Genomic DNA, 23,294 nt, shown 5'->3' on the forward strand with positions numbered 1-23,294 from the left:
TTTTTTTTTTTTTTTTTTTTTTGGTCGCTCTCTTCCTCCCCCGCTCTCTCTGTCTCTCTCTCTTATTCCCTGTTCGCACCATGCCACTTACGTTGGCTCTGAAAAAGGGAGCCAAAGTCATTCACTTGACTTACGATGGGCAATCGTTACATATAGAAGGAGACGAGATGGATAAAAAAGGTACATATTATTACCAAAGAGTTTTCTGATTCAGCCATTATATTTATGGTTACCCCATTAGCCTCATCTTCCCGCAGCTGTCTCTCGTTTGGCCAAACCAGCGAAAAGAATGGAGGCATTACTATCGACAAGTTGTACCTTTTACACATTACCCATCTTCACCGAACCAACATGGTGCAGATTCGGGCCCTTGTTCACCGCGATTCAAAGAACAAGAATGCACGCTTAGAGCCGTATAAATTCTTGTATTCGGCCAATGAAGGTGACCAGGATACCGCCGTCCAATTTTGCAACCAAGTCATGGACGATGTGTACAAAGGTACATATCTTTATTTTTTACAGTGCAACGGCTGGCCCAAACGAGATGCTGATACAAAGGTTGCACGAATTTTATAGGTCTGCAACCTGAGAAACGGTTAAAAGTGCTGATCAATCCTTTTGGTGGTCAGGGCCTCGCCAAGCAGACGTTCGAATCCCATGTACGCCCTGTTTTTGAAGCGGCCGGGTGCCAATTGTCGGTTCAATGTAAGGCCTTTGGTTCAGATTCATATATACGGTGAAACAAGGATGAGCAAGCTTATTGAACAAGATTCATCGCGGAAATAATTAGATACCGAGTCTCAGGGACATGCCGTTCAGATCGCCAAAGACCTCGATATCGACGCCTTTGATGCCATTGTCACCGTCAGCGGGGACGGCGTGATTCATGAAGTGATTAATGGCTTCCTGGAAAGACCCGATGCTGCACAAGCCATCCAGAGCGTTCCCCTCGGCGTCATTCCTGGTGGCACCGGAAATGCCCTCAGCATCTGTTTAGCCGGAGAACAACTAGGTTTTAACCCTGCATACACAGCATTGCAAGTCGTCAAAGGTGCGTAAAAGATGATCCACGAATAATCTCTGTTTTTGACAACGAACTCTCCTAAAAAATTCCAGGAACTCGCATGCCTCTGGATTTGTGCTCAGTGACCTATGGTCATCGTCGTTACTTTTCCTTCCTTTCGCACAACTACGGCATCACATCCTATGCTGACCTGGCCACAGAGCATTTGAGGTACGACAATCACAGAGCATACCATTTTGCTCCGTTCGTGTGCGCAGACTGACCAATAATGGATTTTTCATCACCATTAGATGGATGGGCGATGCTCGTACTGTCCTTGGGCTGATGCAAGAGATCTTTGCTCGTCATACTTACCCCATGGAAGCCGCAGTACAAATTGTGGAAAGCGATAAAGAGAAAATTAAAAAGGCATATCGGGCAAGCCGCACCGCCGCCACTTCGGACACTCCAGATCATGTTGACAAACACACCCACAGCACGATACCCTCCCTTTCCGAACCGGTGCCGTCGGATTGGACGATCATCAAGGACGATGTGGCCTTTTTTCTTACCAGCAAGGTCCCCTGGCTGGCTAGGGGCATGTTGTCACATCCATGTGCCTTACCAAACGATGGTCTACTAGACCTTTTGTTGGTGCGCGGTCGACCTGGCGTCATGAAACAGTTGGGCATATTTGCCAAAGTTGAAAAAGGCAACCACATCGATACTGATATTGTAAGTTTTGCGAGATAAACCGGCGATAAAATAGATCTGAACTGAACCTTTTGCATTGCTGTAGGTGGAGTATTACAAAATCAAAGCTTTTCGGTTGACTCCGATTAAGCAACGAGATCGCAAAGGGTACATTGCGATTGACGGTGAACATGCACCGGCCGAACCTTTCCAGGTCGAAGTGCATCCTCATTTGGGCTCGGTCTTGAGCTTACAACAGGTTTACGTCCACACCGGCATTTAGATTCTCTTTTTTTTTTCGTATTCCCCTTCCAAGTGCAAAACTTATTACTCATACTCATGTAATTCTAATCCTCTGGTTATTATTATTTCACTTTCTTTTCTGAAGAAATGGTTCTTTTTATTATTATTATTCTCGCAAGGAAAACCCTGAACATCTGGATGCCGTCCCCTCTTTCTTGTGTTGCTTTTTTGAATGCTACATTGCGCTATATGAGGATGACTGCTAGTGAACGCTGGGAAATGTCAGAAACGTCGGTAGTGTTACGCTGATCCGAGTGACTGAACCGTTTTAGGGTGTCATAAGGATTCGGAGTGTATTCGTATTGCCTAATCCTCCTTTCCATCCTTGAATCGCAATTACAGGTTTTCCGTGAGCTACCAAACTTGCGCGCGGAAGCAATGGATTAGGTCAACGAAATAAACATTTCAGGACACACCAGCTACTTACCCATATTTGATGGCTTGTTCCATTCCTACGTTTTAAAAACCAAGAATGCATGAGGAGAAAGAAGAAACAACCATCAAGATAGGCAATTACCCCATATAATACGTGCATCGACGTCTTCCTGCCATGGTATATAATCAGCAGGGCTTAGATATTGTGAGCTGCTCATGGACGATCGAGCCGCCGCCGCCGATGAGCCTTTTGGATATAAAAAGGGAAAGCAGCCTCGGTAAAGATGCACTTGACGTCCTGCTTGAGGATTTCGCGTGATCACTACAATCGGAGCGCGTGGCCGGTACTTTGACACCAAACGAGCGGTGTGGCCACTGGTCGTCAACACAATGATGGCTCCCGCTTTCTGCTCATGGGCCGCGCTTACGGCGGCACACGCCACTGTTTCGGTCGTCTCGGTGGGAAGTACTGTCAGTGACCGGATCTCGTTAAAGATAGCAGGATAACACAACACCGATTCCGCCAAAAGACAGATATCATGCATCGTCCGCACCGCTTCAATGGGATAATTGCCCTTGGCCGTCTCACCGGAGAGCATTACGCAATCCGCCCCATCCAAAATAGCATTCGCCACATCCGAGACCTCGGCTCGCGTAGGCCTTGGATTATACTACACACAAAAAGTCATTCCCATGATTCAATATTGGCAAGGCGCTTGTTTTTTTATACCGTGTCATTCAACCACTTACCGTCATGGATTCCAGCATCTGGGTAGCGCTAAGAACACCAATGGTATGTTATATTTGTGGCCTTCAGAACAAAGTTTTCATGGCTCAACGAACTACTTTACCAAATCACGGGTTTGCCCGCCAGATTACACTTTGTTATCATCATTTTCTGAGCAATAAACACACGTTCCAGAGGAATTTCAATGCCCATATCCTAATGGTTGATGTCAACTGAGTACATTTTACTCTCTAATCCCTTTCTTTGTAGCTTACACCGCGCGCAATCATTACACCGTCCGCTTCCTTGAGGATATCTTCAAAGTTGGTGACGCCTTGCTGATTTTCGATTTTGGTAATGATTTTGATGGTACGACCACTGTCGCCCAGCACTTTGCGGATATCGCGAACATCCTGGCCACGGCGAATGAAGGACGCAAAGATGATGTCGACCTTGTTTTTGACTCCAAACAACAAATCCGCGGTATCTTTCTCGGACAGCGCCGGTAAATCGATATCAGTGCCAGGTAGATTGACGCCTTTATGCGAGCAAAGCTTTCCATTGTTCATGGCACGGACGCGTACGTGGTTAGCCCCAGTTTCTAGAACTTCAAACGACAGAATACCATCGTCGACATAAATTTTTTTCCCGACTTCAATGACTTTTGGGAGATTTTTGTAGTCGACAAACATAACTTTATCGTCACAGATGTCCTTGTACGCCTCATTCACGGTAAAAATCATTTCGTGACCTACGGTGATAGGGATCTGTTGTTTTTCCAGTCGGTCAATTGTATAGCTTTTCTGGGTTCATGCATGAAACTTTTTACCTCTTTCCCATCCTTCATATTGCCTGTCCGAATTTCTGGGCCTTTGTTGTCCAATGCAATGGCTACGGGACGACCAGGATACACTGCCAATACCTTTATAATGAGCCCTCTGGTGAAAATTGACTATTCACGGGTGATACTCACGTTGCACACTTTTTCTGGTATTGTCAATCACTGACTGATGATACTGTAACGGTCGAGGGAACACAGCCAAGAAAAAAAAAGGTGGTGAATAAATCTTGCCGCTTGCACTTGAAATATCAAATGAAATAGATATTTCAATTATGCAAAATAGACGGAATAAGAAAACTCTCACCTCGTATGAACCGTGCGAGAAGTTCATGCGGACAATGTTCAGGCCAGCATTACGGAGCTGAGTGATCATTTCGACACTATTGGATTTGGGACCTGAATCCCAAGCCCACCACCACCGGTTAATGCGTCGCATAAACGACGCGTGCAGAACAAAGTGCGGAAGAGACATTCCAAAAGACTTACCAATGGTGCCAATGATACTAGATTTTCGACCGTCCTCTGGCGTAATGTTGACATCCATTTCAGAGATCCATTGCAGATTGGACACGACATCTGGCTTTGCAATGAAGGACATGTTTCCGTTCAAACCCGACTGCCCTTATTGAGGCGACAACAATAAACCGACGGAAAAGAATTCAAAATGGATCTAGAGACAGAAACAGCACACGCAACCGTGGACTTGGGAATGAATAAAAAGACGAAAATTCAATCATCCTTGTTCACATTTATGAATCTAGTTGCTATGGGTATAAAACCACTTGTACAATCCATCGGTCACAGCACTGAGGTATTTCTATTGTTTCTTTTTCCATTCAATGTACCACTTATAAAAGAAGTATCTTCTGCATCGCAAGCACATGGTGAATTCATACGAGATTTGGGATCTGTCACATTCTTGGCCCTTTTTACCATTGCAGAAGCATCGATCGATCGAGATTTTTCCATATCCTATGGCTTTTTCGTTACTCGCCATGCTGAGTGTGAGATCCATTACTTCTTGTAGCATCATTTATCTATGAGAACCTTGACCTGAGAATCAGATCACACTTATTCCAGAATAATGTGTCAGAATCTGAAGTCATAGTTTCCTTAAACTTGATCGTGGCCTTCCCAAAATAACCGACGAACCTGCAGACAATGATACGAATGCGTAAAGACACTCAACTGCCTTGACATGCTTATCGGCTTCTTTCAACGCAACCAAAGATTTATACAACCGAATGCCTTTGACACGTACGTGCCAGAAGGCTAAATATTATACTATTACGCGCTTTATGCGCATTGGTAATACAGCATCTACCTAATGATCGAATGAACGACCAATCAGCTACTTTGGGTATGCATCATACATCCTGTGCAATATCTTGCTGGAATCGCAAACTTTATATATGCATCGATAGGACAAAAATTGAAGGCCATCCTGGATAAGAAGATTATATCACAAAACTTGAAATCCTTCTGTCAAAGTAACATGCTCCGAAGAAAGCTAGCCCTGCCATCACCACATTGTTAAACCCAAAAAAAAAAAAAAAGAAATGTCATATACGCATGTGCAAAAACGGAATAAAACCACCACCGAAGATAAAATTGTCGTATCCTTTTTTGGTAATGACGCTTTGATCACCTTCAAACAAGCGTTTCCCGAACAGCTCGGCCGAAAAGGCTGAGCATTCAGAACCAAAATATCCTGTCAAGCCTTATTACGAAAATTATTATAGATTAACCCAAAACATATAAATATCCCCTCGATCAAAACGAATAAAGATTATCAATTATCTATCTCCAATTCTATTTTATTTCTTCATCTATCGTTCGTGTCGTACTTCACTCGGATCTGATATACAGTCAAGATCACCAAAGTGGCTTGCCAAGAAATATAGGTCTAAAAACGACGGACTTTTATTATTCTGTTTGTTCTGTCTTTTATATCTTTTCTCTAGTTTACTGATTATTAATCTATTATACAAAAGGGTATTAGCCCTTTTCAGAGTCTATATGTTATGATGTTGTCGTGGCTGAAGCGGATAACGTCCGAAAATGGTAATCAGCTTAGCATCTTGCTAAGTACAATCATCCTTTTATCAAAGTTTTAGCCGCTCAGCCATTATCCTCTTTAAGAACATAGACCGAATAAGCACATATAAATATCTCCTTATAATTGACAAAATAAAGCGTTATCTCTCCTATCCCTAATCCTCTTGTTTCCCACTCTGGTGATCTTGCCGGTATATCAGATCCGAGTGAAGTACGACAAAAAAAAAAATGCAATTGCTGACACCAGCAAAAAGGATCGCTCCCGGGTGGGCTTGAACCACCAACCTCCTGATTAACAGTCAGACGCGCTAGCCAATTGCGCCACAGGAGCTCAGCTGACACCGAATTTTGTGGTTGCTAAATAAGATATTAATTACTCCGCATGTAGATAATGCAATGAAGATGTAATCCAAATTTTGGTGCCAGCGGAGCTCCTGTGGCGCAATTGGCTAGCGCGTCTGACTGTTAATCAGGAGGTTGGTGGTTCAAGCCCACCCGGGAGCGATCCTTTTTGCTGGTGTGAGCAATTGCATTTTTTTTTTGTCGTTATTTTATCTTGGGTGGGGTTTTTGTTATCTTCAGTGGTGATTCTTATGCATTTTTTTTTTGCCTGTGGACGGCATATTCTATCGATGTTGATAATTGTGGAGTTGGCATTCCCGCTTTATATTTTTGCTTGTTAAGATAAGAAATGTAGCTTAATAACCGTGGCTTCTGATTTAGTATCCAAAAGATATTGGCGTTTGGCAATGGGTCACAGGCAAAACGAATGGATGGGGACGAAAAAAAAATAGTAGTAAGCAGATATGAGCCACAGTTGATTGGTGAGTATGCGCCATTGCCTGCTTGTTATGGCACGGGCATTTGCACTTTTGTTATCCTTTACGCCGCGAAGACCCGTCTCTTGATTGGTAGAAAAAATGTCTAGCAATAAATGACGGCATTGCGAACGCTTGGTGATCTTTGATGTGGTGACTCATGGCAGAAACATTGTGGTGCACCATAGAGAAAATTGCATGGCATGGATACGCGTCGTCGCGTCAGTGTTTTTGATGAATGGATATGGAAAACCTTAAGCCTGCGAAAAGCCTCCTCATGAAAACCGATGTTATTGATGATTGTGGTTGCGAAGAAGTGGATGGCGGCGTTGTTGTAGAACCAGACGTGCTTAGTGAAGGGGGATTCCGTGTAATGTATGTGTTGCTCATTGGCGAAGTTGGTCGTCGCGAGCTCGTACTGGTGCTTGCCGAAGCTTGATTCTCCATAATGAACGTGTTGCTTGTCGGCGATTCGTGTTGCCTAAATGTTATATGCACCGTTGAGTGGATTCTGCTTGTGCTGATTTCGCATTCTGCGTGGCGTTGCCTTTTGTGCGGAGTGAGGACGGGAATTGTTGGCCCTTGAAGTCGCGTCCTCTCGGACCAACGTACCGCTTGTCGCTCTTCTCACCGCTGGTCTTGTGTCGGTAACGGCTGAACCTTTTCGTTTCCGATTTTTTCAATTCTTCTTCAGATTCTGTTCTGGTGCTTCCCAGTGAAATTCAAATATCTCACTTCTGACATTTTCCCGGTCTTGGTATCCATACATCTCGTAATGTTCCAATGGGCCGCGTATAAGTAGCATAGAAGGGTATCTGAAAAGTTCAGTTTCTATGCCAATAATTTAATTTCGATATCATAGTGTAGCTTACCGTTCTCGACAGTAAAAATAGGAAGTGAACATTGAGAGATACGAAGGATCTCTTCGGGCACTCACTTTTTTTAGGACTTTCGTGAGATGTAGGTGATCAGCCACGTCAGCGCAATTGATCAGAAATTGCTTCCATTCTACGCGAGGATGGTCTTCCGATAGATGTTTGGCACCTGGCTCGGATTTTTGGCTCGTTTCTTCATCCTTGCTTCATTCACCGTTGTATTTAGCCTCGTAGTCCTGAAGCTCCATCAGGAACATGAATAGAATTATATACATTCTGACATTACAATTAGCAAGAGATCAACCATAATAAGTATGAGCTTATGAATGGAATGTCAGATGATAACTTTACTCTTGCCAATCAAACCATGAAGTTGTTAAAGATTTTTCCAAAAGAAATAAAAAAGCTGCCAAGTTAATCAATGATGTTCTTGGGTGCTCTTTTTATTTATTTACAGGGTTTAACCTTCGTTGAAGGACATAAAAGGCAAAAGAAATTGTTATTAGAATTTTAATGATATACTCTGTGCATCATGTAGTGAAAAAGTTATGTTTTGGTAGAACATGGTAAAAAAGCTGCATTCGATAAAACGGTCGCTTTTTGGTTGTCGGGAAAAATCATGGACGGCGCGAGGTTCCGAAATTGGGCTGCGAAAATTTGTTAGTCACAAGCGTCCTGTTGAACCAAGCACTGGTTCGCCTCGACCAACAGCTTGTTCGAGATTCCCTTTTCTACCCATAATGACAGGTACGTCCACCTACCAGAATAATGCTATGCATTCTCACGATATTGGCATTCTTGATCTATTGAGAATGTATAATATAATCGAATCTCATACATCCACCCATGGTCAAACTCAACTCTTGCTCATTATTTATTCTTCCTCCGTTAGATTACCTTGAGGAGCAGCGAAACGAACTGGAAGCACTTGAATCGATCTATCCCGAGGAATTCGAAGGTAATTGCTGGTGTTGATTTAATAGAGACATTCATGAGGCGCAGCCCACTAATGGAAATAATGGGATTCTTTAGATCTTGGTGAAGAAGGATTCAAGATTCTTGTCCATCCCGATGATCAGGACGAGGCCGCTCCAGGTACAGTTTATTTTTACGGCCGCTTATAACGAATGGATTTAGTCTTATTCATTTCCTTGATAGTTGTATTGACGTTGAACGTGAAATACACTCCTCAATATCCGGACGAATTGCCCGAGACTGAAGTGGAAGTAGTGTCTGGAGAACTTACGGGGGCTCAAAAAGAAAGGCTGCATCAAGCGGTTCAAACAGCTGTAAGTGGGAGAGATTGGGAGATCAGAAGTATCGACATTGCATTGTCGCTTGATGATAATTGTGGTCATGAATTAGGGAGAGGAATCATTAGGCATGGTCATGGTATTTGCTATGGCGTCCGTGCTGAAAGAGGAGCTGAACAATGTGTTGAACGAATCGCAACGAACACAAGCCGCCATGGAAGCCGAAAAACGACGATTGGAAGAGGAACGAGAACAAGCGAAATTCAAGGGCACAAAGCTAACCGTTGAACGCTTTATGGAATGGAAGGCCAAATTTGATAAAGAGATGGAAACCCAAGAAGAAGAGGAGAGAAAAGCCCGTCTGCGAGAATTAAAGAACAGACCCACAGGTACATACGACTCGTGCGATCAACATTATAGGCTATTTCTGACATGAGGCGTTTTTGTTTTTCTGATTCTTCTGGAATCGGGTAGGGCGTCAACTGTTTGAACAGGACAAGTCACTTGCAATGTCCGATTCACGGTACATGGACGAGGGCGACGTATCGGTGGATGCCTCACAGTTTGACAGGGAAGATAGACAAGATACCGATAATGAAGAAGAGGACGATAAGGATGCCGTATGGCGACGTTTTGGAAGTGAAGACTAGCACAATAAACATTATTTTTGGAAGACTTGAAGAAATCCCCCAATGGAGAAGAGGAAATAGCCAATTGTGTCAACAAATGTGTTACGTGGTTTATTGTACGATTTATTGCGGAAGCACTTGGAAATAATTAAATATATGCAATTTTCATATCGTTACTGATACTAACCGGATCACTGGGCCATAGAGTCGATCTGCGACCTGGCTGGGATGTTTTATTTTTTGTGCTTGAATCGACTCGTACCGAACCATAGTGAACGATAGGAAAAAAGTTACGATTATCATTAGGTAGGTAGCTTATCCTTTATCAAGACAGATAGGTAGGCTTCTCCGTTATGGCGAGTTGTTAGAGGAGGCCTTTTGCATTGCATTCATGAAGCGGCATTTTAAATTAGGTAAAGCTGCGTGCGTGACGTGTCAGTCAGGATTCAGCCGGCCATTGTCGGGCGCGGAGTGGGCGGGTGATGAGACCTGTATAATAGCTCAAGATAGACAGACCACGTCGAACGCATACTTCCTTTTTCCTGTTTTTCTGTGTTTTTTTTTTTCTTTTTCAAAAAGGACATTCTACTCGTTGTTTTCGATTCAGCCACGTAAAATATACTAGCTGCTGAGCTTGCTGCGTTATCACTTGGTCAGAAAGTGGAAACATGAGTGGTCTGACAGCGTTCCTGCAAACCGAGTTGCTGTCGCTGTCAAGCGAAGCAAGACGGAAACATCCCGAAATTAAAGAAGTAAGTTTTTCCAACGCCGCATGCCCATCCATTGTCCAAACGATTCCACCCGCTGACTTTTTTTTTTCTTCTTGACCATGGTTTGAATAGGCAGCTGAACGTCTGAGCGCTATTTTACGAAGCTTCAAGGAACGACCGGGTCACAGCATAGCCAACGGTATGGACTCTTGCCATCCTTTCTTATATCTCTTCCAATGGTAGCACGTCAATGTCTCACTCATCCTACGGTCATAGAATTGTCGAAATCCGAAGATGCACTGCGTCCCTTTGTCTTGGCCTGTGAAACGAAACAGGTCAAGCTAGTAACCATCGCTATTGGCTGCATTCAAAAGCTCATCTCCTTTCACGCCATACCAGAGGTAGTGCCATCTGTCCAGCAATTCAGGTTATCCAAGAATGTTGACCAGTCATCGTTTTTCTTAGACGTCGGTGAGAACCATTCTAAGAACCTTGGTGGATATTAGCGTGCACGGTGTCGAAATTCAGCTCAAAATACTACAAACAGTGTTGCCCTTGTTAACAAACTATCGAAGTGTTCATGATGATATTCTGGCAGAGGTGCGATCAGAGATAGACGGATCAAAACTTTGTCATTGTTTAACCGAGGGTTTCCTTAGGCATTGCTGATATGTTTTCGATTGCAAGATTCAAAAATTGTCGTTGTGAATAATACCGCAGCAGCCACATTACGGCAACTGGTGATTTTCGTCTTTGATAAAGTAGCCAAGGAGGATGCAGCGCAACTAAGCAAGGAAGAGGCGAAACATGGTAAGCTGGATACGGTGGGCTCGGATGTGCGGAAACCTAATTGTAGCGCAATATTGGTTGCTATGGATAGAGGTGCAACTCAGTAGAGATGAGACCATTCTACTGCATCCATGCGCAAAGGATGCGTTTTATCTGTTCCAAGATTTGTGCTTGCTCACGAGTGGTGAACCAGCCGAGTACCTTCGGTTAGGTCATCTGTCAAAGACATTTGGCCTGGAATTGATCGAAAGTGTACTGACCAATCATTACACACTATTCCCGGAAGTGAGTACCTTGGGGAAAATGGGCAAAGAAGCAAACCAGAGACTCAACCTCCTATCATCGGTTTTCAATAGCATAAAGAGCTGATATTTCTCCTAAGGGAACGAGTTTGTCCGCTCATTCTGAAGATCTTTTCTGAAAAACACGAGTTTCCTCAAACCATGCGTCTTACCCGCGTCGTCTACATTCTTATCAAACAGTTCAACGAGATATTGGTAGGTCACGCCACTCGAAATCCATGGGAGCGAGACGGTGTATTGACGGATGCCAAAAAATGCGTCTAGATCACCGAGTGTGAGATTTTCCTGTCCATGTTTGTCAAGGTACTGGAGCCAGAGAATCCGCTTTGGCAGCGAGTGCTTGCGATGGAAATCTTTCGCGGCGTGTGCGGTGACTGTCACTTGCTGTGCTCGATCTACAAGTGGTACGATCGACAAAATAATTTTACCAACGTGTTTCGCGACATGATCACCGCGTTTGGTCGCTTGGCTTCGGAAAAGCCTCATCTCATTGGGGCCAGTCAAGGCGCTTGGGACAGTGTCGATCATAGTGGCAGCACCACGCCTCACGCGTACAATCACCCCAGTGCCAGCAGTCCCGGACAAAATGAGCATTGCATTAGCGCCAATTCATCGACGATGCGCATCCAATGGTAAGGAAATGAATCACTACAAATAAGACAAATGTAGATAAAATCTGATGAACAAGTGGAAAATTGTTAGTATTGATCAACTGGACAAGGCCGATCCTCCGACTATTCCGGAGACTTACATTTTTTACTTGGCACTTCTGTGTCTTAATTCGATCGCCGACGGATTAGCAGGGTACGCGTTACCGCGGTTTTCGCATGGCAACGGACGTAGCACGAGCACGACGACGTCCAAAACGCAACGCTCCGCGACCTTGGACTCCAAGGCAAAAGACGAATCGGCTACCGAGGAAGTCACCATCAAAGACGATCTGCAACTCATTACCGATATGGCCAACGATGCTTGGCCGGGATTACTAGCCGCCATGTCATTCTACCTATCCACCAATATCGACGAAGAATTATTCCAAAGTACCATGCGATCGTACCAAAACTTTACAAACGTATGCGGCATGCTGAATCTCGTCGTTCCTCGCGATGCCTTCCTCACCAATCTGTGCAAGAATGCCATCCCTGCCAGTTCAGTGTTCTCGGCAGCAGGATTTTTTGGCGGGAAATCGGGCGCCAGTTCATCGAGTTTATCGTCCATGGCAGTGGCTGCTCCTGTAGCGATCGCTTACACCGATTTGCCCGTTCAACAACAACAGATCCTCGCGAATATGACACTTAGCGATAAAAATCTGTATAGTCTACGTATCCTGTTGAACATTGCCATGTTTCTCGGTAGTGTATTGGGACCGTCTTGGTACCTGGTGCTTGAAACACTTCAACAAGCCGACCTCTTGCTGCTCAGTCGTCTTACCCCTAAAGGCGGCGTCAGCACGCCCAACAACACCACACCGAACCTTCGACGCACCTTGACCAGTTCCCAGAGCAATTCTGGCACGAATCCCGCATTATCGCCCGGCAATCCTACGACGACGTCGACTACCCAAATGATGGATGCGGATCATATTGCTGTGATTCAAACATCCATGAACCGACTTTTTGAGAACAGCAAATACCTCAACGAACAGGCCTTTATCGATTTCGCCACGGCGTTGTGTCGTCTAAGCGCGGAATTCACGGGAGTGAATTTCCACGATACTGACGCCTCCTCATCATTGACGAAATCTTTCAAAGCCAAAATATTCAACCACAAATCATTTGCCATCGATAAACTGCGCCACATTGTCATGCTGGATATCAATCGGCTCATCAATCCACAAAGCGATGCGGCCGTGTGGGATCTCATTATGTCGCACCTCATTGCCACCGCCAATTGCGCTACCACGCCTTCGCCGATCCGAACTCAATGCTGCCAAGCCATCTCTGACATCATTTTAACCGCCATGGACCACGTTCTGTCCGAATACAAGGAGGCCGATGAAAGAATTCAAACGCGACTGTTGACCGCTCTGAATCAATGTATCAATAACAGCACGGGCAGCGAATCACGGCGTCCCAGTCAAGTGGCGGGCAGTGATAAATGGGGCACGGGCAAATCGTTCACCGAAGTCCAAAAAATGGCGCTTGAAACGCTGAATAATCTACTACAGACATCGGGTCATTCCTTTACGTGCGGATGGGGACTGATATTTGACATGTTACGCCACGCAACCACCACGTCGATCAGTTTACAAAACGACTATGCGAACAATGAGGATGAATTGGAGGGTAAAAACGGGGATGAAGATGGCAAGAGCGGGGAACGTGCCAGTATCGATACGACGACGTCTTCCCTCATGGCCGCCAGCACTGCGGGTCACAGCTTGAGCGGGCACAGTATCAAAGCGTCGGCCGGGCTCATTAAAGTCGCGTTTGCCAGTTTGCAGTTGATCTGCACCGACTTTTTATCATTGCTGTCACCGGATTGTCTGCGCCAATGTATCGCGACCCTGGGCTCGTTTGGCATGCAGAGTGAAGATCTCAACATCAGTCTCACGGCCGTAGGACTGTTGTGGAATTTGGCGGATTTTATTCAGACGCAACGTTTGGAAGTGGTGAAAAACGCCGAGTCGGAACTCATGTCAGGTGAGACCGCCAAAGGAGAAGACGAAATTGCGAAGGAAGACATGAACGTGGATCAGCCCATTGAGAACGAACAAAGTCGGAAAGTGTACAATATTCTTTGGATGATCTTGTTACTGCAACTCTCGCATACATGCACGGACTGGCGGCCCGAAGTACGCAACGGGGCGAATCAGACGTTGTTCCGCACCATCATGATGAATGGCAATATGCTGAGCGAAGAACTCTGGAATGCCTGTCTGTGGCAAGTGCTGTTTCCTCTGCTGGATGCGGTCAAGATGTCATCGATTCGTGCATCGCGGATGATGTTGTCTGCGCGATCGGCTGGGTCGTCGCCACCCATGGAACGTGATTCGTCCGGATTCATGCTCCATCATTCCCGTGATACAGCGGAAAAACAGTGGGACGAAACCAAGGTGCTGGTGCTCACCGGCATGGCCGGCATTTTCAACGATTTTCTCTCGCAGTTGTATCGATTACCTCGGTTTGAGCAAGCATGGTCGCTCCTTTTAGTGCACCTGGAAGATTCGTGCCTACAGTCGAGTCAGGAAGTGGCCTTGGCAAGCATAAAGAGTTTCCGCAGCATCGTGACACTGTCACCCGAGTTTGAGATTGATGAAAAGATTACAAAGTTGTGGCGACAGGCTTTGGGGTCCTGGGAAACCATCGGTGGCGGGATCATGAGCTCGAAATTAAGCGAGAAAGAATTGCAAGAAATTCAGGCGCGAAGACGTCCCGTGGACCTCGAACTGCACTCGCTCACCTTGTCACTGTCGTCATCGACCATTTCTCCCATTTCCGAAGATTTTACCCAAGATACCCTCACCGCTTACGTGAATATGTTCATTGCGCTTCATCGTGTGATTGCGCCCACCTTTAATTTGGAAGATTTGGGATCCCTGCTGGGCGTGTTACGCAATGTCATGGTGTACCCCACGAGCCCGCAGTATCGACCGGATATCGATAATCTGTCCCCACTTCAGGAAGCCATACTGGAGGTGTTCCAAGTCTTGGATATGCAAAATCCCGGCGTGGCCCCATTGGTGCTCATGGATCTATCAGAGTACATGACCCTCGCCTTCCTGAGTCCGCAGGACGATCCCCAAAAATCCAAAGCATACATCCCGCCTAATCAACGCAAATTCTCTACCGTGACCTACATTGCTCTCAACAAACGATGTAGTACCATTGTTGCAGAGTTATTCAAGAGTCACGTCGACAACCCGGTCCTCTACAGTGACGGCGTCTTTGAACGGATTATTGGCTCGTACGGCCTGCCCATGAAACTAAAATACGATTGCCCTCCTTCGTATAAACACGGCGACGATAAGACGCCTTTGTGGAAAATGGCCACCACAGGATTACTCGACGTGTTGTCGGTCGGTCTCAAAGTCATGCAATCACTGGGTGAAGGTAGGGTTCTGTCATTGGGCAACTCGAACATCTGTTGACAGTAAGAGTACTCACCGTGGCTTCTTTATTTTAATGTAACAGACGTACCTCTCGAACGGTTTTCAGGAGTGTGGTGGACTTTGGTGGATATTTTTGAAGGAAGTCTCTTATCACCAAGGTAACGAATGGTCCAAAAGTGGAAGTCAACATGAGCAACTGTTACTGATGTGATTCCTCTACTTGCGCAGTGCACCGCCAACCACGCTGTCGATTGAAGAATTAGATATAGATGAACAATTCGATATTATGACTTTGAATATCATTCAGAAAGATATCATGGTCTACATGGGCGAAGCGCGCGTTCCGAAAGAAGTGATCAAGAAGATGGTCCATGTCATCAAAGAAAGCTCGCGATTGTACTATGTCGATGACAGTGATGCCCACAGAAAAGCCGAAACGGAAGCAGAAGATGAACGTCCGACCAAACAATTGGCAATTGAAAGTGGGACAAAAGCACAAGGTATTCAGGAACGGACGAGTGAGTTGGTCGGTACCACAGGAACCATTGTGCCTGTCATGAAAGAAGCGTTTGCGTATGCGGCCTTTAAATCGTTGTTTGGACTCTGTTCGGCCGATCACACCGGTAAGTATTCAATGCATTTTGTTTTTCACTTGCGCAAGGCCGTGGGCTAACCGGATCCCCGGCTAGACTTTCCTCAAGTGCGACATCGTATTGCGCAAATCACAATCCCAGTGTTGCTGGACCGTTGCGAGACGATTCTACGAAACTATGCGGCCGATGAACCTTTGATGGGTCGTTGTCCTTTCCCAAGGTACTTGATGGGGTGAGATGTCTCCATAAAACAAAGACAAAAAAACTGGGATTTGCTGCTTTTTTTCCCTACAAGATAAACTTTGTCATAGCATGATATTAACAATGAACATTTGATGATATTTGCAGAGTACGAAAAGAAGAAATGCTGTTCTTTTTAAAACAATCCATTCAACTACGGCTCAAAGAAGATATCATGGAATTCCATGAGGATGTGAAAGGTACTTTATTGACATTGCACGAGGTAGAAAAAGGGTGAGTTATGACTAACAGGTGTTCACAGATACGGCAAAATATCAACTGTTATCGGGTCCTAAAGCTCACCTCTTTTATCTGTATCCTGCTCTTTGCCACATGATTACGTGTGGCGATCCAATCATCGTCACTCTCATCCAAGAGTGCTTACAAGTAGCAGGAGCCGAGATTGGATTGGGATCTCGACATTCACCACTCGCTACCCAATAACCCGGTCCGTACTTTTTTCCCTATACATTCTTTATAATATCCATCCATCACTTCCTGTGCCGCGTTCAAAACCATAGAAATTAAAAAATCCTAAATTACAACAAGCTGACAAAAATGAGTTGATGTCGTATGGATACCTCGCGTCACATAACCACTATCCGACCGTGGGGGAGACTGATACAGATGCATCTTCCCAACGTCATTGAGAGAGTTGTCCCAGTGAATGCAATAGCACTAAAAGCGTTTTTTTGCGCAGTAATGAGAATTGCCTCTATAAAGCAAAAAACAGCAGGAATATAAAAGGAAGAAACAGTGCTACATGATCTTTTCAGTTGACTATGGCGGAACAGAACTAAACAGACAATAAGTCAAGGACGGAACTTCATAATGAACAGGGTCGTTTTCTTTTTATTGCAAAGGAAAAAGAAAAAACAAATGACACGACCCAACTTTATCACCGATGAACAAATTCAGAGAACGTACAAAAGATGAGAGAAAAAAGAAAAAGATAGTAAACAATAAAGAAAGATGGCATGGCATGAATAAATAAGATAAATCTGCTACGAGCAGGGAAGCGAGTGAGAAATTATAATTTTTTTCCTTGTCCTATAGGACGATGTGTGAATATGGGATCATTAGGTGCTTATGAATTTGATTGGGGGATGGGATGCGATATCAGAAATATATACAAGAAAACTTTTTTTCAGGTCATGAAAACATTGGATAGCTGATCACTCAGAGGCCAAACTGTCGGAATCCATAGCGAGGTCGCCTTCATCATCGGTATCGACGTATCTAAACGAGGGTTGGGAAGCGGTGGATGGGGTGGGATAAGGGGAGGGGCGAAAGGAGTGCAATTTGGAGGGAAGCGAGTGATGATGATGTTGATGGGGTTGCTGCTGTTGTTGTTGTTGCAGTGATACATGGGTGGGTTCTTTTTGACGACCTATCCACTGTTTCAGCATTTTCCTGGCAACAATTTTGCCGCGTAATCGGTCGGTAGTGGCCTTGAGTTTTTCGTTTTCCATGCGTAATTCTTGCAATTGACGTTCCAGCACGGCATTCTGTTCCGATAATTGACCAATCATTTGTCGCATTTCATGCTGTTGTTGATTTTTCTTTTGACGATACTTGGCCGAGGCGGTCTTATTTCGTTGCCGGCGTTCCTGCAGTGTAAGTGGGGGAGCAGCGACTCCTATGGTGCCGTGATCAGAGGCAGAGGAGGACGGGGCAGCCGCAGGAGGGAGTGGAGGAGCAGCATACAGTAGACTGCTGGAAGAAATGGACGAGCTATAGGACTGAGGGGATGAAGGTGCCGATGTTTCGATGGTCTTTGCGTGTTCGGCAGGTGAAGTGGGTGGCGACCGAAGTATAGCAAGATGACGACGATGCTGAGTCTGGAAATACGGCTCCAAAGGATGATGATGGGGAGGAGTCATCGAGTCACTGGGTGGTGGCGATAAGGGATACATAGGAGTCGCCATAATCGAGGCAAGTGCCATCGGTTTTCCGGTGGATGGATTCATGAGAAAAGATATCAAATACAAGAAGAAGAAAAGAATTCGTCGATCAAAGCAAGGAGAAATATAAAAAAAAGAAGGGCCTTGAAAAAAAAAGAGGAAATGGCGCGATTCTTCGGTTGGTTTTTTATTTTTTGTGCATTTGACGAGGTGCGGCTAAGCCAAGTATTTATGGGGGCGGAAAAAACCCAAGTGTAAATCCTAGTCATTATTTATTGTTTATCTGTTTTTCCATTAGCTTAGTATGGTTAAATTAAGTGCTGATGTTTTCTTCCTTCCTGTCTCTCCTTACTTCCTCTCTCTCTTTCTCTCTTTGGTGTTCCAATGCTGGGTGAGTGCATTGCGTTTTTCTTTCTTTTATTTTTGGGATGACTGAAAGATAAAAAGAACATGATTACATCAAAAGAGGGGAGGACTGCATCATGATTTTAAGTTACCTTATTTTACTGTGCATGATCAATGCGAACAGTGATGGTTTGAAAACGATCAGGTAGAAGGATGGCAAAGCCATCACAGTGTTCCTCTCTCGGGATTCCCGTTTCATTTCAGCGGATGGTCTCAAATGTCGTTCTTTTTAATCCCATGATTTTGATTGACCTCATACCCTATGTTTTATTAAACCTTAAATACTGCGTGAACGTTTCATATCAAGGTATCGTCATCCATTATTCCTTTTTCAATGATCTCTTGCTGGGATTCCCTTGTTCGTAAAGAAGCAATCTTTTTTTTTTGTTTTTTGGTTTACTACATTGCATGTGAATTTCTTTTTAGCTTCCTTTTTTTATGGAAGAGTTCCCATTTTTTTAATTCAAGAGCCAATGTTGCCATGGCATTTGGATTTAGAGATCACACGGTCTCTTTATTGTTGCCTTGACATCAAACAAGGGAGCTATAACACTTTTATCTCCAGGAAAACAAAGGGCGGCCAGTTTTGACAAAGCTTAGCGATATGACGGATCACCGGCATAGCGTAACGTTTCACATATGATGAAGTTTTTCGTATTTCGTTTGTTGTTTGTGGCTCGTCGTCAAAAATCTCATGTCAATATCTTTGGTGTTCACAAAAAAAAGATCAAAAGACCACCCATGTCCATCTTCTTTTGTTTGTCATCGAGACATGGAACCACAGCAAAAGAATGGATGACCTGACCTAATTTTTTTTTTTAAAGTTGATAAGAAGATCCGAGCAAGATGATTAAAAATTCATTTATCCTTTTCACGATAAAGAGTGATACTGCATACAGATGTGAGGTGAGTACAGCGTGTCAGCCGATGGAAGGTTAGTCTATGCACCTATTGCGCGTCAAACATTACTGAAAGCGAGGTATCAGTTGCACGGACAATTGGGGGGGGGGGACGTGTCAAACAGGGGAACACACAAGAAAAAAAAAGCATCATTCGACCAGTCGTTTCATTCTGGGGGATTGAGGGGGGGGGGGAGAAGGTAGGGAAATCATCTTGTGGAAAAAGGGAAAACACGGGAAACCTTTCTTGTAGTTATTTTTCATCAAAAGAACAAAGAAAAGTTTATTTGAGTTGAGTTTCTGAATCTTCCGTGGGCCCGATTTTTTTTTTCCTTTCCGAGTCCGGATATGTGCACTGGATTGGTGTACTGTTTCTGAAAATATGGAATAGCTTCTTTGGACGAATGCATTGGTGCTTCAGGTGATAAAGTGAACGTCAGTGTGGATTGCAATTCCAACTCGAAAAAAAAGAGAATAACGAACAACAAGGCGAGTCGCCTACAACAACACCCGACTAAAATACCCACAGTAGTCATGACGCACAAGCATTACATACCGTTTTATGACGATTTACGCGGGAAAATTCATATTCTGTTCTCTGCATGACATGACAATGCATCAATATCTTGATAGCTTGAAGCTGTTCCCCCCCCCACGTGGTTCGAGTGGGACCAACTTACATTGTTTGTTGTCATCCTCTGTCCTAGGTCCTGGGCTTCGTTTTTGCCTTCTGCTCTCACAGGTAAATTTCTTGACAAAGAATGCTCGATTAAAAGTTCACTATTTCCACTTTTTTCCATTCAGTCACGAGTGCAATTGCCATGTCCAATCAATCAAAACTACCTAAAGGCTGCGTGGGTGCATCGGTGTTTTTTAGGTTGCTTTTTGCTCTCCAGGCATCAGATGATGTATGCATGGAAGTCCACAATACACGGCTTGTCCGTGCATTTCAAATATATTTTCTTTGCTTTCATAGACAATGGAAAAGATAATGATACAAGTCAGATTGGAATTATTTATTACAGGTACCCTTGTGCACACACCGATGCCTTTATTTACATCACACAAGGTGATGATGATCTTTTTCTTTTTATTTCCTTTTTATCGCGAAATGACTGAGACTGCAAAGTCAGGAACACTCCTATGCAAACCGGTAATGTTTCCGCACCTGTGTTTGGGCACATTTTTTTTTCCCAGACAAGTCTAGGTGACAAGTTTATTTTCTTGCATCTGAACCGTCCTGGCATTCAGAAAACATGACCAGTCCAGATGAAGATGACGTTTTTCTGTATCTATGTTGCGATTTGTAGCCAACCAGTGCTTGGCGCTCCATCCAATCATGGCCTAGCCTTTGATGATATTATTCTTTTTCAACAAAACCAGCGCTATCCTCGAACGCCCAATAAATTTGTTGACGATGACAAAAGGTCATCGTCTTTTTTCCCTCTAGTGTGCATCATTATTCAATGCTTTTTATCATTTTGACGCAATATTATTTCACTGCGTGAACTTTTGTGACGGATGAAACGTCATCCGCGTTGAAATGCGATTGCCAAATTAGGAAAAAAGCCTAGTTGTTGGAAAAAGAATTTGTCCCCTGTGCTTTTCCTCGCGTTTTTCTGTTTTTTGCCGTGCCATGTCCCGTCCAGTGTCTCATGTCATTACAGCGGAATCATTTACCATACGTACTGCGGGTATCAATAGTACACGAAAACGGACCCGAGGATCGTTGGCAGCACGAAGGCCCGTTCGTCGTAAACGCAATCTAGCCGCTCAGGTGGTGTGTCCACCGCCACGACCTACCATCGATGAAAGCGATCAGGAAGTCGTGGTTTCCAATCCGCAGTTGGCCATGATCCTGAACGGTGCCGTCATATTCTTTGATAGAACATTGATTGAGCGCCAACGGTTATCGCGTCAAGCTTTGGCTTTGGGAGCACAAGTGGTGGAAGAAATCGACCACGCCACTCTCACCCACATTGTGCATGCTCCCAGTATGGTGAATGGCGTTAAACAAAGACATCCCCGGTTCGTGCTTCAAGCGTTGGAACGAAATATTCGTGTCGTGTCCCCTTTATGGATCCGGCACTGCTTTGACGAAAAGCAGAAACTCCCAGAAGCGTTTTTCCCTTACGATATTGATGCGCAGAATCAACACCGCCAACTGATTGATCTTCAAAACCGGCCAATGCACACCACAATAGAAGATGATAATCCTTTCCACATCGACGAAGAGGAATTGATTTCCTCGGATTCGGATGCCAACGATGATGAGAAGGTTTCGGTTCACGAAAATGACAGTGTTCGAGGTGAGAGCCCGTTACCGGTCATGGCGTCAGATCATGCCCATGGTACGACGCCTGTACCTGTACCTCCGTTGGAACGCAGTGAGTCACCGTTGGCCACGTTGTCTACAGCGACATCCTCGGTCACCCACGAAGAAGACCCAGAAAAATCGACAAGGCGAAAGAAACGGGCAGAGGATATCCGAAAAATATTAGAAAGAGTGCGTGTGTCACGGCAATCACGCGAAGAAGAGCGCGGTGACGATGCGTTGCAGTCCTCGCTCATCAAACCATATCAAAAGGTGCAATTGCCCGATGCGCAAGGCAAACTCAAGATATGGTACGGTGAACAAACCATCTTTTACAATGATACCCCCACCAGTATGGGATCGTCGAAAACACTTAAACGATCACGTGGAACGACCGGCGAATCCTCGAAGAAACGATCCATGTAACCCTTCTCCTTCATGTATAATAATTTCATAGTTAAGGCCGATTAATCGCCTAGTTATCCAATTGGCACATCATTCCATTAAGAGCCTTGTTCATATATTTTATACCAAGTCACCGTCCACAGATTGACGCAATCAACAGGCCTAATTCATACTTACGAATACATTAATGTGAGCAGCATATCTTTTGCTTGTACAGAAATACTGAAGAATCCTTGAATTCTTTTTCCATAAATTGGAGAATACAGATCCTGTGACGACATGATTGAGTACCGGTATTGAGGATATTGGAATTTAACTCAATCATATGAACCGTTGAGAATAAGCGTGGCCTGACTAGATACTCATATTCATGTGCATCTCTTCTTTTTGACAATAATTGAAAGAGTCTTGTTCTCTCCAGACCCAAAAATACGTGGCAATGATGAATTAGGGCACTTGGTGGAGCTGGATGACTGCACTATTTTCGGTTTGCAGCGGTTTGTCGGGCAAGATCATGTCCGAAATGAGCGTCATTCTTATTGTTGTGATTGCCAATTTTTTTTTTTTTTGGATATTTTCAACCAATCGCGGTAGCTGTCATTTGTTTAAAGCGTGAATCTGCTACTTTTCTCTCCTTGTCACCGTTTAAGGCTGCTATCTTTCTCTCGAATTGGCTGTAATAACAGGCAAGTGATAGGGCCATACTGAGTCAATAAGAGCTTAGCAAAGAAAGGAAAGGAGGGAAAGGAAGGAAAAGAATACAAAAAGGCGAAATGACCCTTGTGTTGAAAAAGAACATGGGGCACTCATGGTTCGAAATGAGGTTGCTGGAAAACAGTTGACCGGGAACACGTGTTCTACAAAGAGCAATTGTAGTAGTATTGGAAATAATAATGAAATTATCAAACGTGGATAGAGAAAAAAAAAGAAGGTGGAAGGGGATGGCAGTATCGATAGCAGTAACAGATGGACTCACGTAAAAAAATGGTAGAGAGCTAAATTTTTTTCATTTAGTAGGGCATTGCAAAAAAAAAAAAAGAAAAAGTTGGTGTTGCATCTGGTTTCCGAAAAAAGGATTCAAAAAGAATAGAGACCCAAAAAAAGCCA

General features: G+C 44.3%; 7 protein-coding genes and 2 non-coding genes across 9 annotated transcripts; 6 read left to right on the forward strand and 3 right to left on the reverse strand.

The window, feature by feature from the left end:
- Positions 1-29: 29 nt before the first annotated feature.
- Positions 30-2,089, forward strand: BYT42DRAFT_573692 (ATP-NAD kinase-like domain-containing protein; the record flags this gene model as incomplete). Its single annotated transcript, XM_051568752.1, has 7 exons — positions 30-180; positions 242-499; positions 577-705; positions 791-1,051; positions 1,117-1,234; positions 1,315-1,738; positions 1,803-2,089. Coding segments are annotated over exons 1-6 (1,151 nt in total), but the record flags the coding sequence as incomplete, so codon positions are not given.
- BYT42DRAFT_573695 (pyruvate kinase) lies at positions 2,090-4,666 on the reverse strand. Its single transcript, XM_051568753.1, has 10 exons — positions 4,429-4,666; positions 4,247-4,338; positions 4,075-4,117; positions 3,931-4,013; positions 3,377-3,868; positions 3,226-3,317; positions 3,125-3,152; positions 2,517-3,045; positions 2,427-2,451; positions 2,090-2,361 (listed from the first exon to the last, which is right to left on the reverse strand). Exons 1-10 carry the CDS (start codon positions 4,538-4,540, stop codon positions 2,268-2,270), a joined length of 1,590 nt encoding a protein of 529 aa, XP_051422301.1. The 5' UTR covers positions 4,541-4,666; the 3' UTR covers positions 2,090-2,267.
- A 1,591-nt stretch (positions 4,667-6,257) lies between these two features.
- BYT42DRAFT_t95 lies at positions 6,258-6,331 on the reverse strand. The gene has a single exon. It is a non-coding gene; the product is annotated as a tRNA-Asn (tRNA).
- Positions 6,332-6,430: 99 nt separating this feature from the next.
- Positions 6,431-6,504, forward strand: BYT42DRAFT_t88. The gene has a single exon. It is a non-coding gene; the product is annotated as a tRNA-Asn (tRNA).
- Positions 6,505-8,320: 1,816 nt separating this feature from the next.
- BYT42DRAFT_573698 (ubiquitin-conjugating enzyme/RWD-like protein) lies at positions 8,321-9,749 on the forward strand. The gene is made up of 6 exons (XM_051568754.1): positions 8,321-8,440; positions 8,586-8,651; positions 8,726-8,788; positions 8,852-8,982; positions 9,059-9,335; positions 9,421-9,749. The coding sequence occupies exons 1-6, from the start codon at positions 8,434-8,436 to the stop codon at positions 9,594-9,596; spliced, it is 720 nt and encodes a 239-aa protein (XP_051422302.1). The 5' UTR covers positions 8,321-8,433; the 3' UTR covers positions 9,597-9,749.
- A 334-nt stretch (positions 9,750-10,083) lies between these two features.
- BYT42DRAFT_573702 (uncharacterized protein) lies at positions 10,084-16,861 on the forward strand. The gene is made up of 14 exons (XM_051568755.1): positions 10,084-10,327; positions 10,418-10,484; positions 10,562-10,686; positions 10,751-10,885; positions 10,945-11,095; positions 11,166-11,359; positions 11,431-11,571; positions 11,641-12,008; positions 12,079-15,428; positions 15,510-15,585; positions 15,656-16,050; positions 16,117-16,252; positions 16,369-16,460; positions 16,523-16,861. Exons 1-14 carry the CDS (start codon positions 10,244-10,246, stop codon positions 16,702-16,704), a joined length of 5,496 nt encoding a protein of 1,831 aa, XP_051422303.1. The 5' UTR covers positions 10,084-10,243; the 3' UTR covers positions 16,705-16,861.
- A 574-nt stretch (positions 16,862-17,435) lies between these two features.
- Positions 17,436-18,143, reverse strand: BYT42DRAFT_499030 (uncharacterized protein; the record flags this gene model as incomplete). Its single annotated transcript, XM_051564607.1, has 1 exon — positions 17,436-18,143. The coding sequence occupies one exon, from the start codon at positions 18,141-18,143 to the stop codon at positions 17,436-17,438; it is 708 nt and encodes a 235-aa protein (XP_051422304.1).
- Positions 18,144-20,677: 2,534 nt separating this feature from the next.
- BYT42DRAFT_573704 (uncharacterized protein) lies at positions 20,678-21,007 on the forward strand. Its single transcript, XM_051568756.1, has one exon. It carries the CDS (start codon positions 20,738-20,740, stop codon positions 20,951-20,953), a length of 216 nt encoding a protein of 71 aa, XP_051422305.1. The 5' UTR covers positions 20,678-20,737; the 3' UTR covers positions 20,954-21,007.
- Positions 21,008-21,104: 97 nt separating this feature from the next.
- Positions 21,105-22,208, forward strand: BYT42DRAFT_546893 (uncharacterized protein; the record flags this gene model as incomplete). The annotated part of the gene is made up of 1 exon (XM_051565916.1): positions 21,105-22,208. The coding sequence occupies one exon, from the start codon at positions 21,105-21,107 to the stop codon at positions 22,206-22,208; it is 1,104 nt and encodes a 367-aa protein (XP_051422306.1).
- Between the last annotated feature and the right edge of the window lie 1,086 nt (positions 22,209-23,294).

Source organism: Radiomyces spectabilis (assembly GCF_025331425.1).
Source record: "Radiomyces spectabilis strain NRRL 2753 chromosome Unknown BYT42scaffold_8, whole genome shotgun sequence".
Lineage (NCBI taxonomy): Eukaryota > Fungi > Mucoromycota > Mucoromycetes > Mucorales > Radiomycetaceae > Radiomyces > Radiomyces spectabilis.

Bases quoted from the DNA above. Each gene is read 5' to 3' on its own strand.
- BYT42DRAFT_573695 (XM_051568753.1), bottom strand. From the start codon at position 4,540: ATGTCCTTCATTGCAAAGCCAGATGTCGTGTCCAATCTGCAATGGATC. The intron at 3,869-3,930 runs GTAAAAAGTTTC...GAAAAACAACAG, and splicing joins ATATGAAGGATGGGAAAGAG to ATCCCTATCACCGTAGGTCA. The intron at 3,046-3,124 runs GTAAGTGGTTGA...TTTTGTGTGTAG, and splicing joins AGATGCTGGAATCCATGACG to TATAATCCAAGGCCTACGCG.
- BYT42DRAFT_573698 (XM_051568754.1), top strand. The intron at 8,789-8,851 runs GTACAGTTTATT...TTTCCTTGATAG, and splicing joins TCAGGACGAGGCCGCTCCAG to TTGTATTGACGTTGAACGTG. The intron at 8,983-9,058 runs GTAAGTGGGAGA...GTCATGAATTAG, and splicing joins ATCAAGCGGTTCAAACAGCT to GGAGAGGAATCATTAGGCAT.
- BYT42DRAFT_573702 (XM_051568755.1), top strand. From the start codon at position 10,244: ATGAGTGGTCTGACAGCGTTCCTGCAAACCGAGTTGCTGTCGCTGTCA. The intron at 10,687-10,750 runs GTAGTGCCATCT...CGTTTTTCTTAG, and splicing joins CCTTTCACGCCATACCAGAG to ACGTCGGTGAGAACCATTCT. The intron at 11,572-11,640 runs GTAGGTCACGCC...AAATGCGTCTAG, and splicing joins AACAGTTCAACGAGATATTG to ATCACCGAGTGTGAGATTTT.
- BYT42DRAFT_573704 (XM_051568756.1), top strand. From the start codon at position 20,738: ATGAAGATGACGTTTTTCTGTATCTATGTTGCGATTTGTAGCCAACCA.